The sequence below is a fragment of the Sapajus apella genome, unplaced genomic scaffold (assembly GCF_009761245.1).
Source record: "Sapajus apella isolate SASKATOON/1434 unplaced genomic scaffold, GSC_monkey_1.0 scaffold1, whole genome shotgun sequence".
In the NCBI taxonomy this organism is placed as follows: domain Eukaryota; kingdom Metazoa; phylum Chordata; class Mammalia; order Primates; family Cebidae; genus Sapajus; species Sapajus apella.
In genome coordinates this window covers 6232114-6244640 of record NW_022436941.1, presented here as the reverse complement: position 1 = coordinate 6244640, position 12527 = coordinate 6232114, and the positions used below count along the sequence as shown (strand labels likewise).

The 12527-nt window shown below is 53.0% G+C and overlaps 1 protein-coding gene across 12 annotated transcripts in view; it reads left to right on the top strand.

Annotated features, from left to right (window-relative positions):
* Positions 1-12527, top strand: part of JADE2 (jade family PHD finger 2) — a 60071-nt gene that overhangs the window by 29007 nt on the left and 18537 nt on the right. For all 12 annotated transcript variants that reach the window (XM_032250773.1, XM_032250578.1, XM_032250470.1 and 9 more), the window contains 4 exons: positions 5399-5559; positions 6612-6823; positions 8130-8297; positions 11451-11567. In XM_032250773.1, coding sequence (XP_032106664.1) covers positions 5399-5559; positions 6612-6823; positions 8130-8297; positions 11451-11567 — 658 coding nt within the window. The remainder of the gene's footprint in view (positions 1-5398; positions 5560-6611; positions 6824-8129; positions 8298-11450; positions 11568-12527) is intronic.

Here is a 12527-nt window from a genome sequence, read left to right as displayed (position 1 = left end):
AGCAGTTTCCCTGAGAGGCTACGGGGTTGGGCTCAGGCCTGGCTCTAGAGCAAGAATGCTTGCGTTCACATTACCACTCATATTCGGTGTAGCCTTGGACCAGAAATGTCATCCCTCTGGGCCTCAGTTTCCTTGTCTCTGAAATTAGAATAATAATAATAACTCACCTACTCATGCAGTTGTAATGTTGAGATAATGGAGAGAAATGACGCATGGAAAGCACTTGGCACCAGGCCTGGCACACAGCAAGCACTCTGTCGTGTTGATCCAAACTTGGCCCCAAAGCAGTTCTTTTTGTTTCTCTCTTTTTTATCTTTTTTTAGAGTCAGGGTCTTATGCTGTCGTCCAGGCTGGAGTGCAGTGGTGCAATCTTGGCTCATTACAGCCTTGACCCCCCAAGCCCAAGCAGTCCTCCCACCTCAGCCTCCCAAGTAGCTGGGACTACAGGCTCATGCCACCACGCCCACCCAATTTTCATGTTTTTTGTAGAGATGGGGTTTTGCCATGTTGTCCAGGCTGGTCTTAAACTCCTGGGCTCAAGCAATCTGCCCACCACCTTGGCCGGCCTCCCAAAGTCCTGGGATTGTATGTAGGTAGGGATGAGCCACCAGGCCTGGCTGGCTTTTTGTTTTTGTTTTTGTTTTTGTTTTTGTTTTTGTTTTGAGACAAGGCCTCACTGTAACCCACCCAGGCTGGAGTACATGTGCAGTGGTGCGATCTCAGCTCACTGCAGCCTCAACCAGCCTCAAGTGATTCTCCCACCATAGGCACATGCCACCACATGTGCCTAGTTTTTTTGATTGTTAGTAAAGACAAGGTCTTGCTATGTTGCTCAGGCTAGTCTGGAATTCCTGGGCTCAGGCAATCCTGCTTCAGCCTTCCAAAATGCTGGGATTACAAGCATGAGCCACCATTCGTGATCCCAAAGCAGTTCTGATCAGGGAAATCTCCAAACTTTTCACTAGTCTTTAAGAGAGGGACAAGCCATGCTTTTGACTTCTTGAACCTTTTAAGGTAGTTCTTAGAGGGGCAGTCAAGTGCCTGGCATACAGCAGATGCTCAGGAAGCCATTGCTATTACCAGCCTCTGGGGAGGTTCCCCTGCCAGGGCTGGTTCAGAGATGAGTCCTCTGGGCTTTATACCCTTCTGGTCTCATGAGACATAGAGACCCCTGGCCGCTCTTGTCAGAAGGTAGCCACATGGCCCTGGGTCTTGCCTCCAGCTACTGAGTTCAGCCGACTGCTTCTTTATGCAGCCTGGGAAACCCTCCAAGTCATGTCTCGGGGCAGAGGGGCCTTACGTCCTGGCCTCCCCCACACACCAGTCTGCCTGGTCTGGACAGCTTGGGTGTTTGGCTGTCTGCTCCTGGCCTTGGCAACCTCGTGGCTCTTGCTTGATCCCTTATAGACCAGGCCTGGGGCAAAGATCACAGCTGCTGCTTCCCTTGACGTTGGCACCCTCGCTTCCTGGCAGCTGCACCTATGATTGGATCACAGGCACAGCAGACTGGAAGCTCCACTCGGGTGCTCTGTGGGATTGGAAGGGGAGGGGCAGGCAATCCTTTTCCAGTGACTCCTGACGTCTGAGTGCTTATTAACACTTGTCTGGGGCTTTCTGAGAACCAGGGGTGCCCCAGGCCTCTCCAGAAGGCCTGGGGGAGCCTTGGGAGTATATGCAGGATTTAAAGCATAATTTTATTCCCCAAATGCCCTGCCCAGAGCTGGAAACACAGGTTGAGCTCCTCCCCGGCTCCCCTCTGCAGCATGAGGAACTGTTACTTGACCCTGTCTGAACCTGTTTCCTCCTCTGTAGAATGAGGATAATACCAGCGTCTGCCTGACAGTGCTTCGTGAAGATTAAGTGAGAATATGCGTGCCAAGTCACCACCACACATGCCAGTGCCCAGGGTGACAGGGGGCAGGGCAGCACCAGGTGGGCAGAGCGAGGTCAGTCTTGATTAGGCTTGGCCCAGCAGTCTGTCCTCTCTACTTGATGTCAGTGTCAGTTGGTTCTGGATGCATCTACTGGCCTGGGTAATTAATTGCAGATGCTTCCACACCAGTAGGTTGGCTTCATTCTGCCTGTAGGGTGCTTTATCTGTTGACATCAACAGGAGAGCACGTGTTCCGGCTGCTTTGGCCTTACGAGGTGTGTTCCCTGCATAGGCATGGCTGTGCTAAGCTGACATGAGCCAGGTGCTCCCGGCCTGTCCGTGATCCTTGGAGAGGATGGACTGGGGCTGGGGAGGTGCTTTCTTAGAGACATCTCTGCGCCTCTTCTGCTGCTGTCTCCCTCACTCCATCCTCCTGGGCACCTTCCACTGCATAGCCCTCCTCTGGAAGCCTGCCTGCTAGCCACCAGGGTCAGAATTGTTAGAGAAACCCTGCTCTTGAGGACTTGCTGTGCTGAGCCTGTGTTCATCTTCTCATTTAGCAATCATATTAACTTTACAAAGTACATATAACTGTCCCCATTTTATAGATGAGGAAGTCGGGAAATTCTGGGGAATTCCCTGCATGGCCACCGGGGCCTAGTGGGCTGGGCCAGGAAATTAGAGGCCCCAGGAACAAGCTCTGGGCTGCCCCAGTGAGGCCCAGAGAGAGAGCCCTGTGCCCCGGTCATCCCAGCATACTGCTTCTGGTTGCCCTCCCCCAGCTGCCACCCCAGGCACCCTCGGTCCCTCCCTCCCTGACCTGACCTTTGGGTGGTTCTGCCCACCTCATGGTCTTGTCTCACCCGTCTCCAGACTGAATTGAGTGAGGGCCTGTCCTGCCCCTCAGTGTGGCCAGAAGTCTCAGCTAGGGCAGAACTAGAGCCAGCTGATGCTGTCCTCGCTCCCAGCTGACCGTCCTGCCGGCTACAGCTGAGGATGAGGCCTTGGCCCAGGGTTAGCTCAGTCCATACCTGGTAGGAGAGCTTCCTTCAGAGCCAGAAGGGGCAGAGATGAAGATGAGAGACCAGGAAGCACAGCAGATACCTTCTGGTGTGAGTTCCTTCACCTGGCTCTTCAGAGGGAGGACAGCGATCTTGACCTCAGGAGCCTTGGCCAGGTAGCTGCTGACCAGGCAAGCAGATGTGGGTAGTTATGCCAGGAAGTGGTGGGCATCCAGACACCCCCACTCAGCATGTGCTTAGGGCACAATCAAAGCTGGTTCACAACAAAATTACAGGCTGCATTTTTAAAAGAGTGTGTTTATTCAAATAACAGTTTCGTGGAGAAAGACAGAATTTTGTTGGACTGAGGGTATTAGTGTTGCTTCCATTTGGAATCACCTGTTAGTGTGGAGTGTGGTCATACTACAATCATGACCTAGGATCTTCCTTCATGTGGGAAAAGGTAGTGCCAAGCCTCTTCCCCTTTTCCATGCCCCCTCGACCTTATATAGGCCTTCCTCCTGGCTTGGAGGCCATTCTCTTTCCTGGTCTGGGGCCCTGCCTCCCCGTCTCCTTCATCCTTCCTGCCCTTTTTGCTGACACTGGGTGTGGTGATGGGGAAGCCCAGGAGGCCTCACCACAGCTCTGCCATGTCTCTGTGCCATCTAAAGCCTTGCCCCCCCATCAGCACTGAGTCACAGCTTCTGGCAGTCTTACCCCTGACCCCAGGATGCCTCTCAAGTAAGAGGCCTCTCCACCCTGGCAGAGCTGGCCAGATGGAGGCCAGGCTCCAAAGCAATAACCATGGCAACTAGTAGGGGGTGGGAAGAACTGGCTTTTTGAATTGGCATCAGGAACTGAGGGGCAGCACACAGCTGAGCCAAGGAGAACCCATGCCCTCCCAAGGCGAAATGCCCCCTATATTCCATTTCAGGAGAGAAGTAACATCCTAAACACACATACACACACAGCCCTCACACATCACACAACACATACACCCCACACCTCGTACACACCCCCCCACACACACACCACACACACACACACATATACACACCACACAAAACTTAACACCCCACACATCACACATATCCCACACATCACACACACCCCACATATCACACAAAACATACACACAGACACACACACACACGTTACTGTGTGCCAGGCACTTTCCTAAGAGTTTTGTAAACATTAATTCATTTAATGCTCTATAAGGTAGGTACTATTATTATTATTGTTGTTATTATTATTATTTGAGACGGAGTTTCACTCTTGTTGCCCGGGCTGGAGTGCAGTGGCATGATCTTGGCTCACCGCAGCCTCTGCCTCCTGGGTTCAAGCGATTCTCCTGCCTCAGCCTCCTGAGTAGCTGGGATTACAGGTGTATGCCACCACGCCTGGCTAATTTTGTATTTTTAGTAGAGACGGGGTTTCTCCAGTGTTGATCAGGCTGATCTCAAACTCCTGACCTCAGGTGATCCACCTGCCTCGGCCTCCCAGTGCTGGGATTACAGGTGTGAGCCCCCACGCCTGGCCTGGTAGTATCAGTGTTAACCCATTTTGGGGAATGGAGACACTGGGGCCCAGAGAAATTGAGTGGCTTCCCCAGAGTCACGCAGTAAGTGGTGAAGCTGGGCTTTGAGTCCACGCCCTGTGGCCAGGCCCTTCCAAGCTGCCTCAGTGGCAGAGCTGTGGCCCCAAAGGACAGCTGAGTGGGGAGTGATCCTGGGACTGCAGCAAGCACATCTTTGTATTCAAGGGATTTGGCCTTTGTCTTGGTTGTGGGACCAGGTAACACCGTGTAGCAGGACACTCACTGCTCCGTGGCATTGTACCTGGGAGAAGGGCAGGGTGGCATGTGGTGTACACCTTTTGTCTACCACCGCAGCCATGTAACCAGTTGGGATTCCTCCTGACCTCAGAGAAGACATTGCCTCAGTTCTACTCAAGTCAGTGGGATTTTCAGGCTGTTGGTGGAAAGGAAGCTTGGGCTTGTGAGAATAAAGGGGGCCTGGCCTGTCTCCAGCCTTGAGGGATATGCCGAAGGACTTGGAGTCCAGCTGGCACTACCTTACTTGTCCCAAAGTTGCCGACACAGAGCATTGCCGATGACGGGACTTAGGATACCTCCTACAGGCCCTAGCTGGGTTAGATCCAGACCGCAGGGCTTTAGCTAAGGCCCAGCTACCCTGGTTGGAGGAAGTGGGGTGAGCTCTGGACCGGTGGATGTTTATGGGGTGAGCAGGGCTATGGATCAGCCCTGACTCCCATCCTCCACTGTGTCCTCCTGCCCTTTGGGTGTTCTGTGTGCTGCCTGTTCACCCACAGTCATCTGAATCTCTGCGGGGTGGGCAGATGGTGGAGGAGGAAGTGAAGGAGCGGGTAGAAGGAGGTGGGCCCTGTGTGGCATCAAAGCACATTTGTCCACCAGCTCCTGAGCAGGACTGGCCAGCTCCCTGGAGCCCCTAGGGCGGCTGGCTGAGGACCCCTTCCTTCATGACATCCTGTCTTGATTTTCTAGGATCCTCCCACCGCTGGAAGGCCCCCCTGCTCAGGCATCCCCAAGCAGCACCACGCTTGGTGAGGGTTCCCAGCCTGATTGGCCAGGAGGCAGCCGCTATGACCTGGACGAGATTGACGCCTACTGGCTGGAGCTCATCAACTCGGAACTTAAGGAGATGGGTAGGTGACCACTGCGTTAAGAATGGGATCAGGGGCCAGGTGCGGTGGCCTGTAATCCCAGCGCTTTGGGAGGCCGAGGTGGGCGGATCACCTGAGGTCGGGAGTTCGAGACCAGCCTGACCAACATGGAGAAATCCCGTCTCTACTAAAAAAAATACAAAATTAGCCAGGCGTGGTGGCGCATGCCTGTAATCCAAGCTACTCGGGAGGCTGAGGCAGGAGAATCACTTGAACCCGGGAGGCAGAGATTGCGGTGAGCCAAGATCGCCCCATTGCACTCCAGCCTGGGCAACAAGAATGAAACTCCATCTCAAAAAAAAAAAAAAATGGGATCAGGGCAGAGCAGGGAGGGTTTTCTTCCCATCCTGAGAGGGGCGGTGGCCTGGGCAGAGCCATGGTGCGGCATGGATCTGGGGGGAATGTTCATACTGCATTACTGAATGGTGACTTGACTGATTAGTGTCTCTGCGCCTCCTGAAGTTTCTGCAGCTGTCAGGTGGGGGCAATAATAGCACCTCAGTTACAGGGATTTTGGGACAGTTGTGGTAAGTACAAATGTTACATGAAGAGTCAGTGAGCACGCAAGGGAGTCTATGATGGCCAATGAGGCTGAGGTCAGAAGGTGTGGGCCACCTGGGTGGAGCCCACTAATGTGTCCCAGCAAGGGCTAACTCGACCATATTCAGCCACCCGCAGAGGTCCCCTCATGCGCACAGCACGAGCAGTGCCTTCTCCATGGAACTGGCCACGTCCCGGAGACCCTCACGTTAATCGTACACGTGTCCTTATGGTCATAGGCAGGCTGTCTAAAGTCAGAACAGCACAGGTCGGGGGCCTTTGAGATGGGACTGTCCAGATCATTCCGTTTTCAGACGATGGAGCTGAGGCACAAGGCAGTGGCAGCTTCTGCCTAGGCCACACAGTGGATAGGTGGAAACCCTCCCAGACATCCGCCCCGACTGAAATCCTGCAGCCCCAGGAGCCAAGTCCTCTTCAAAGCTCACCGGAGGCTGGGCCCCTAACCCCACCACATCCTACTGTCCTCCTCACAGAGAGGCCGGAGCTGGATGAGCTGACACTGGAACGTGTGCTGGAGGAGCTGGAGACCCTGTGCCACCAGAATATGACCAGGGCCATCGAAACACAGGAGGGGCTGGGCATCGAGTACGATGAGGATGTCGTCTGTGACGTGTGCCGCTCTCCTGAGGGCGAGGATGGCAACGAGATGGTCTTCTGTGACAAATGCAACGTCTGTGTGCATCAGGTGGGCAGACGCCCCAGTCACCCTCACCCATGCCATGTTCACGCATGCTGCCTGGCAGACCCCCGCTTGGCTCTCCAGGGGCACCATGGGCAGAGGCCCTTAAGAAGGAAGGAGCAGGAAGGGAATGGCGAGCGTGCTTTGTGGTGCCATATGCACACAGGGCCCCTTGGCTTAGGCCTGCCAGCCAGACGCAAGCCAGTACCCGTTGGCTGGTCTTTCTGTCCTCTCCCGTTAGCCTCCCTCAGACCCTCCCTGCCTTGCACCCTGTCCCTGCCCCTCCTCCTCTGCTCCTCATGTCCTGAATTTACCAAAAGGCAGCCCATTGCTGTCACCAAGAGCAAAGCTGCCTGGTTTCAATCGTGGCTCTGCCCTTCACAAGCTGTGTAACTTTAGACAAGTTTCATAACCTCTCTGGGCCTGTGTTTTCTCAATTATGCATAAATAAGACTGGTTGCGTGGATTAAATTGTGTACTATGGGTCTTTGTTTAGAACAGTCTAGTAAGGAGTCTACCTATTTGTCACCATCACTGGCATTACGTCCCAGTGCAGCCTAGCCAGGCTCCCCTTGGTTTGGGGCCCAAAGCTCAAGGTCTTGAGTATCTCTGGGCCTTGTCTGCAGACCTGACTAGGACCTAGGGGACCCACTCTGGCCCTAACTTTAAGGCTGCCTTTCCCACCATTGCTGGAATAGCCCCTGGGGAACTCAGAGGGAGGGGCTTCGCTGGGCTAGCTGGTGGGTGGGCAGTGCACGTTTCATACAAACAGACACATCCCTTATACCCAGCAGCTCTCAGGTTCATGTGTCTCACCCGAGTCCCAGAGCCCTCCTATTTCTTACACAGGGACCCATGAAGAGGGTTTCCCCCAGTCATGCCTCTGGGTGGGGGAAACCCTCTTCATGGGTCCCTGTGTAAGAAATAGGAGGGCTCTGGGACGGTTCCAGGAAGTACACACCCAATTTTGTACACACCCCACTGAAGGGGATTCCTCGAACCTCCTGAAGTCTGTTGCTGCTTAGGAACATCTGGTTAAAGTGACTCTCCTCCCATCAGAGGGCAAACCTCAACCCTTTTCACAGAGGACTGAAATGGTGACAGTTCAGGCATACAAGCAGGCCAAGGAAGGCTTTCTGGGAGCCCTTCCTTCCTTCCTTGCATTGTAACTCCTCGGGAGGTGTACCTGCCAGAGGCTGGAGGCTGTGTGGCAGTGTAGCATGGGGCTGGCATTGGACCAAATGCAGCTGACTGCTGACCAGACACAGACTGGTCAATGCCGCTGATGCATGACTACCCTGCTCTCTCCTAGGCATGCTATGGGATCCTCAAGGTGCCCACGGGCAGCTGGCTGTGCCGGACGTGTGCCCTGGGTGTCCAGCCAAAGTGCCTGCTCTGCCCCAAGCGAGGAGGAGCCTTGAAGCCCACCAGAAGTGGGACCAAGTGGGTGCACGTCAGCTGCGCCCTATGGATTCCTGAGGTGGGTGGGCGTGGAGGTGAGGCAGCCCAAGGAACAGCCATGGGGAAGTAGGTCTGCGTGGGACTCAGGTAGCAGAGCAGTGGGAAAAGAAGGTGATGGACTCAATTGAAACACTGGGATCGTAGGGCCAGGCACGGTGGCTCACACCTGTAATCCCAGCACTTAGGAGGGCCAAGGCGGGCAGATTGCCTGAGGTTGGGAGTTTGAGCCTGACCAACGTGGGGAAACCCTGTCTGTACTAAAAATACAAAAAAATTAGCCAGGCATGTTGGCATATGCTTGTAATCCCAGCTACTCAGGAGGCTGACACAGAGAATCGCTTGAACCCAGGAGGTAGAGGTTGCAGTGAGCAGAGATCACACCATTGCACTCCAGCCTGGACAACAAAAGCAAAACTCCATCTCAAAAAAAAGAAATAAAATGAAATAAAGATTTAAAAAACAAAACAAAACAAAAAAACACTGGGATCAGGCTGAGCTCAGTGGCTTACTTGGGAGACCGAAGCAGGTGGATCACCTGAGTTCAGGAGTTCAAGACCAGCCTGGCCAACATAGTAAAACCCCCTCTCTACAAAAATACAAAAATTAGCAGGGTGTGGTGGCAGGCACCTGTAGTCCCAGCTACTCAGGAGGCAGAGGCAGGAGAATCATTTGAACACAGGAGGCGGAGGTTGCAGTGAGCCGAGATTGTACCACTCCACTCCAGCCTGGGTGACAGAGAAAGACTCCCTCTCAAAAAAAAAAAAAAAAAAAGGCACTGGGATATCAGGTGATGGGCTAGCAAAGAATCCAGGCCACAGCCCGTAAGGAGCTTTGCCTTTAGACTTGGACAGAACTCAAGTGGTGACTTCTATGAGAAAATGGTGTTATGTACCACTTGGAGATTCAGGAGGTAGGTATGAAGTCTGACAGAAATCAGGCAGCTGACTATAGGGGAAAGCAGCTTGTGGGGTCCATCCAAACCTAGGTAGTGATTCCATCCAAAGTCAAGCCACATGTTCAAAACAAAGATAAGCCAACTGATGTAAAAGAGAATTGGGCAAGAGGCCAAGGCGGGTAGATCACTTGAGGTCAGGAGTTTAAGACCAGTCTGGCCAGCATGGTGAAACACTATCTCTACTAAAAATACAAAAAAAAAAAAAAACATTAGCTGGGCTTGGTGGCACATGCCTGTAATCCCAGCTACTTGGGTGGCTGAGGCACGAGAATCGTTTGAACCCGAGAGGCAGAGGTTGCAGTGAGCCCAGCCTTTCTTTTGATGCACTGCACTCCTGCCTGGACAATAGAACAAGACTGTCTCAAAAGAAAAGAGAGAGAGAGAGAGAGAAGCAGACTGTAAGCCTAATGGGAAGCTGGCTAGTGGGCCAGCTGCTATGGCTGTGGCTGGGATGGAGGTGTGGGCGTGTGTCTGAGTCCAGGTGGGAGTACCATGGGCAATAGGCCGGGTCCAGAGTGAGCAAGTTAGCAGAGGCCTTGGGTGCCTGGAATGCCAGTCATTTTTTGGGAAATGCACCAGAGTTTCAGGCCCAGCCCTGCTGTGTGGACTGGCATAGACCGAGGCCCACTCCAGTGCTGCCTGTGCCCTGAAGCAAGCCAGGTGGCCCTGTCCGTAAGTGGCCCTCTCCTTCCTGGGCTGATAGTCTGAAGCCCACACTGCAGGCTTCTGTGATAATAGTTGTTTGTGTCAGCAGTAGGCACTTGCTTGCAGGCCAGCATATTGAAGACTGGGACCACCTCTGAGTGTACCCTGGGCTGGGCATAGCAGAGACAGAACCAACAGGGACTCCATCATGAAGACCCTTTGGCTCAGGACCTTTGGAGAGAATTGCTTTTTCCATCCTCAGTCATCGGCAGTGGGTAGACAAATGTGCCCTGCCTCTGGGCTGCGGGGTGGTCCCTGCCCAGAGACTTGGGCATAGTTGTAGGCCTGTCCTCACAGAAAGAGCTAAGCGAAGGCACATCCCCAGGAGAGCCCTGAAGACCTTCAGGAGGCCGGGCGCAGCAGCTCACGCCTGTAATCCTAGCACTTTGGGAGGCCGAGGCGGGCGGATCTCAAGGTCAGGAGTTTGAGACCAGCCTGGCTAACATGGTGAAACCCTCGTTTCTACTAAAAATACAAAGATTAGCTGAGTGTGGTGGCGCATGCCTGTAATGCCAGCTACTCAGGAGGCTGAGGCAGGAGAATCGCTTGAACCCAGGAGGCGGAGGTTGCAGTGAGCCGAGATTGTGCCACTGCACTCCAGCTGGGCAACAGAGCAAGACTTCGTCTCAAGAAAAAAAAAGAACTTCAAGAGGAAATGCCACCGTGAGGCTTTTTCTTGGTGCCTAGAAAAGTAATATAAATATTCAAATAAGAACAGACTATGCTAAAAATAGAAAAGAAAAGAAAAATAATATAAATACGAGGCCAGGCGCGGTGGCTCACGCCTGTAATCCCAGCACTTTGGGAGCCAAAGCTGGTAGATCATGAGGTCAAGAGATCGAGACCATGCTGGTGAACATGGTAAAACCCCATCTCTACTAAATATACAAAAATTAGCTGGGCATGGTGGCGCACGCCGGTAGTCCCAGCTACTCGGGAGGCTGAGGCAGGAAAATCGCTTGAACCTGGGAGGTGGAGGTGGCAGTGAGCTGAGATCATGCCACTGCACTCCAGCCTGGTGACAGAGTGAGACTCCGTCTCCAAAAAAAGAAAGAAATAATATGAAAACAAATTACAACAACAACTCTGAAGATGTTATTAACAAAGGCCTGAGTGCAGAAAGGGGGATCTTGCATGTCCCCATACACACACCAAAGCACCTCTCTGTCAAGGCCCACACAATTGCACACACACTTAGCTACACACACTGATGGCACTCACACATTCACAGATAATTTAAGATTAGTCTCAGATGAGCACACACTAACACACATCCAGTGGTCAGCCTGCAAGAGTTAGGAGGAATTCCAGCCTTTGAGCTATGTGTTTGGTGTCAGGAGGGACTTGGGATTCAGGGGCTCAGCCACTGCCCTGTCTCCCTACCACCTAGTTTCAGCAGCTAGCCCCCCGTTGTGGAGAAAGGAAAACAGTAACATGTCTAATTCATGGGGTGGTGAACTGGGGGTAGGCTGGGGACGAGAGACATGATGCCACTCCCTGTGTCCTGCACAGGTCAGCATCGGCTGCCCAGAGAAGATGGAGCCCATCACCAAGATCTCGCATATCCCAGCCAGCCGCTGGGCTCTGTCCTGCAGCCTCTGTAAGGAATGCACAGGCACCTGCATCCAGGTATGTGGCCTACTTCACCCTCCTCCTGCCAGGAGCCAGCTGAGAGGCCTGTCTGGGGCCTCAGACAGCAGCTGCCACCATCCTCTCCCCTCCATGGGGCTGCAGACTGATAGGGCCCAGAGTCAGAATCGCACCTGATGGGGAGCATTCCTCTACCCCCAGGTCTTCTAGGGAGTGGAACAGACCCAGGGAACCAAGGCTCACCACCCCATTGGAGTGCTAAGAACTCTGGCTTTCCCTGAACGCAGTGTCTTGGGGCTTGATGAATATATTTAGCCTCGTTTCTGACATTGAACTTGACATGTTGTGGGTTTAAGAATCAAACTTCTCCTCTGGCTAAGCTAATAGACTCTCCTGACACTGGAAGGGCTGTACCAGTCTGTCTTTAGCAAAGTCTATTCCCAAAGTCTAGCGTGCATTAGAGTTACCTGGAGGGCTTGGTAAACATAAACCACTGGGCCTACTCCTGAGAGGCTCTGACTCAGTAGGTCTTGAGTGAAGCTGAGAATTTGCATTTATGACAAGCTCCCAGGTGATATTGATGTCTCGGTCTATAGTTTGGGAGTGCAGGTGGGGGACATCCTTTGTCCCCCTCAAATTTTAGGAACACAGTTGTCATTATAAACATTAGTTGTGCTTCCACTTATCTATGGACCTTCAAAAGGATTTGTGAGTACAGCATAAGCATTCATAGTAGTTGGGTACGTGATTGCTGACACAGTTATCAGCTGCCCACAGCCGTCATCCAAGGCTGAGAGAAAGGGTCCGGCCTCAAGCTGTCTGAGCAAAAGGAGAGGGAAGGAGTCTAAGTCCAGCCCCTCCTCCCAGACGACAAAAGGGAGACCACAGTCCCCATCTTATATGAGTCAGTGACCCTATCATCAGCCTTTCTTTTGATGCTCCCTGATTCCAGAGTCATTTTGCCCACACAAAAATGCAGCTTGAGGCCAGGTGTGGCAG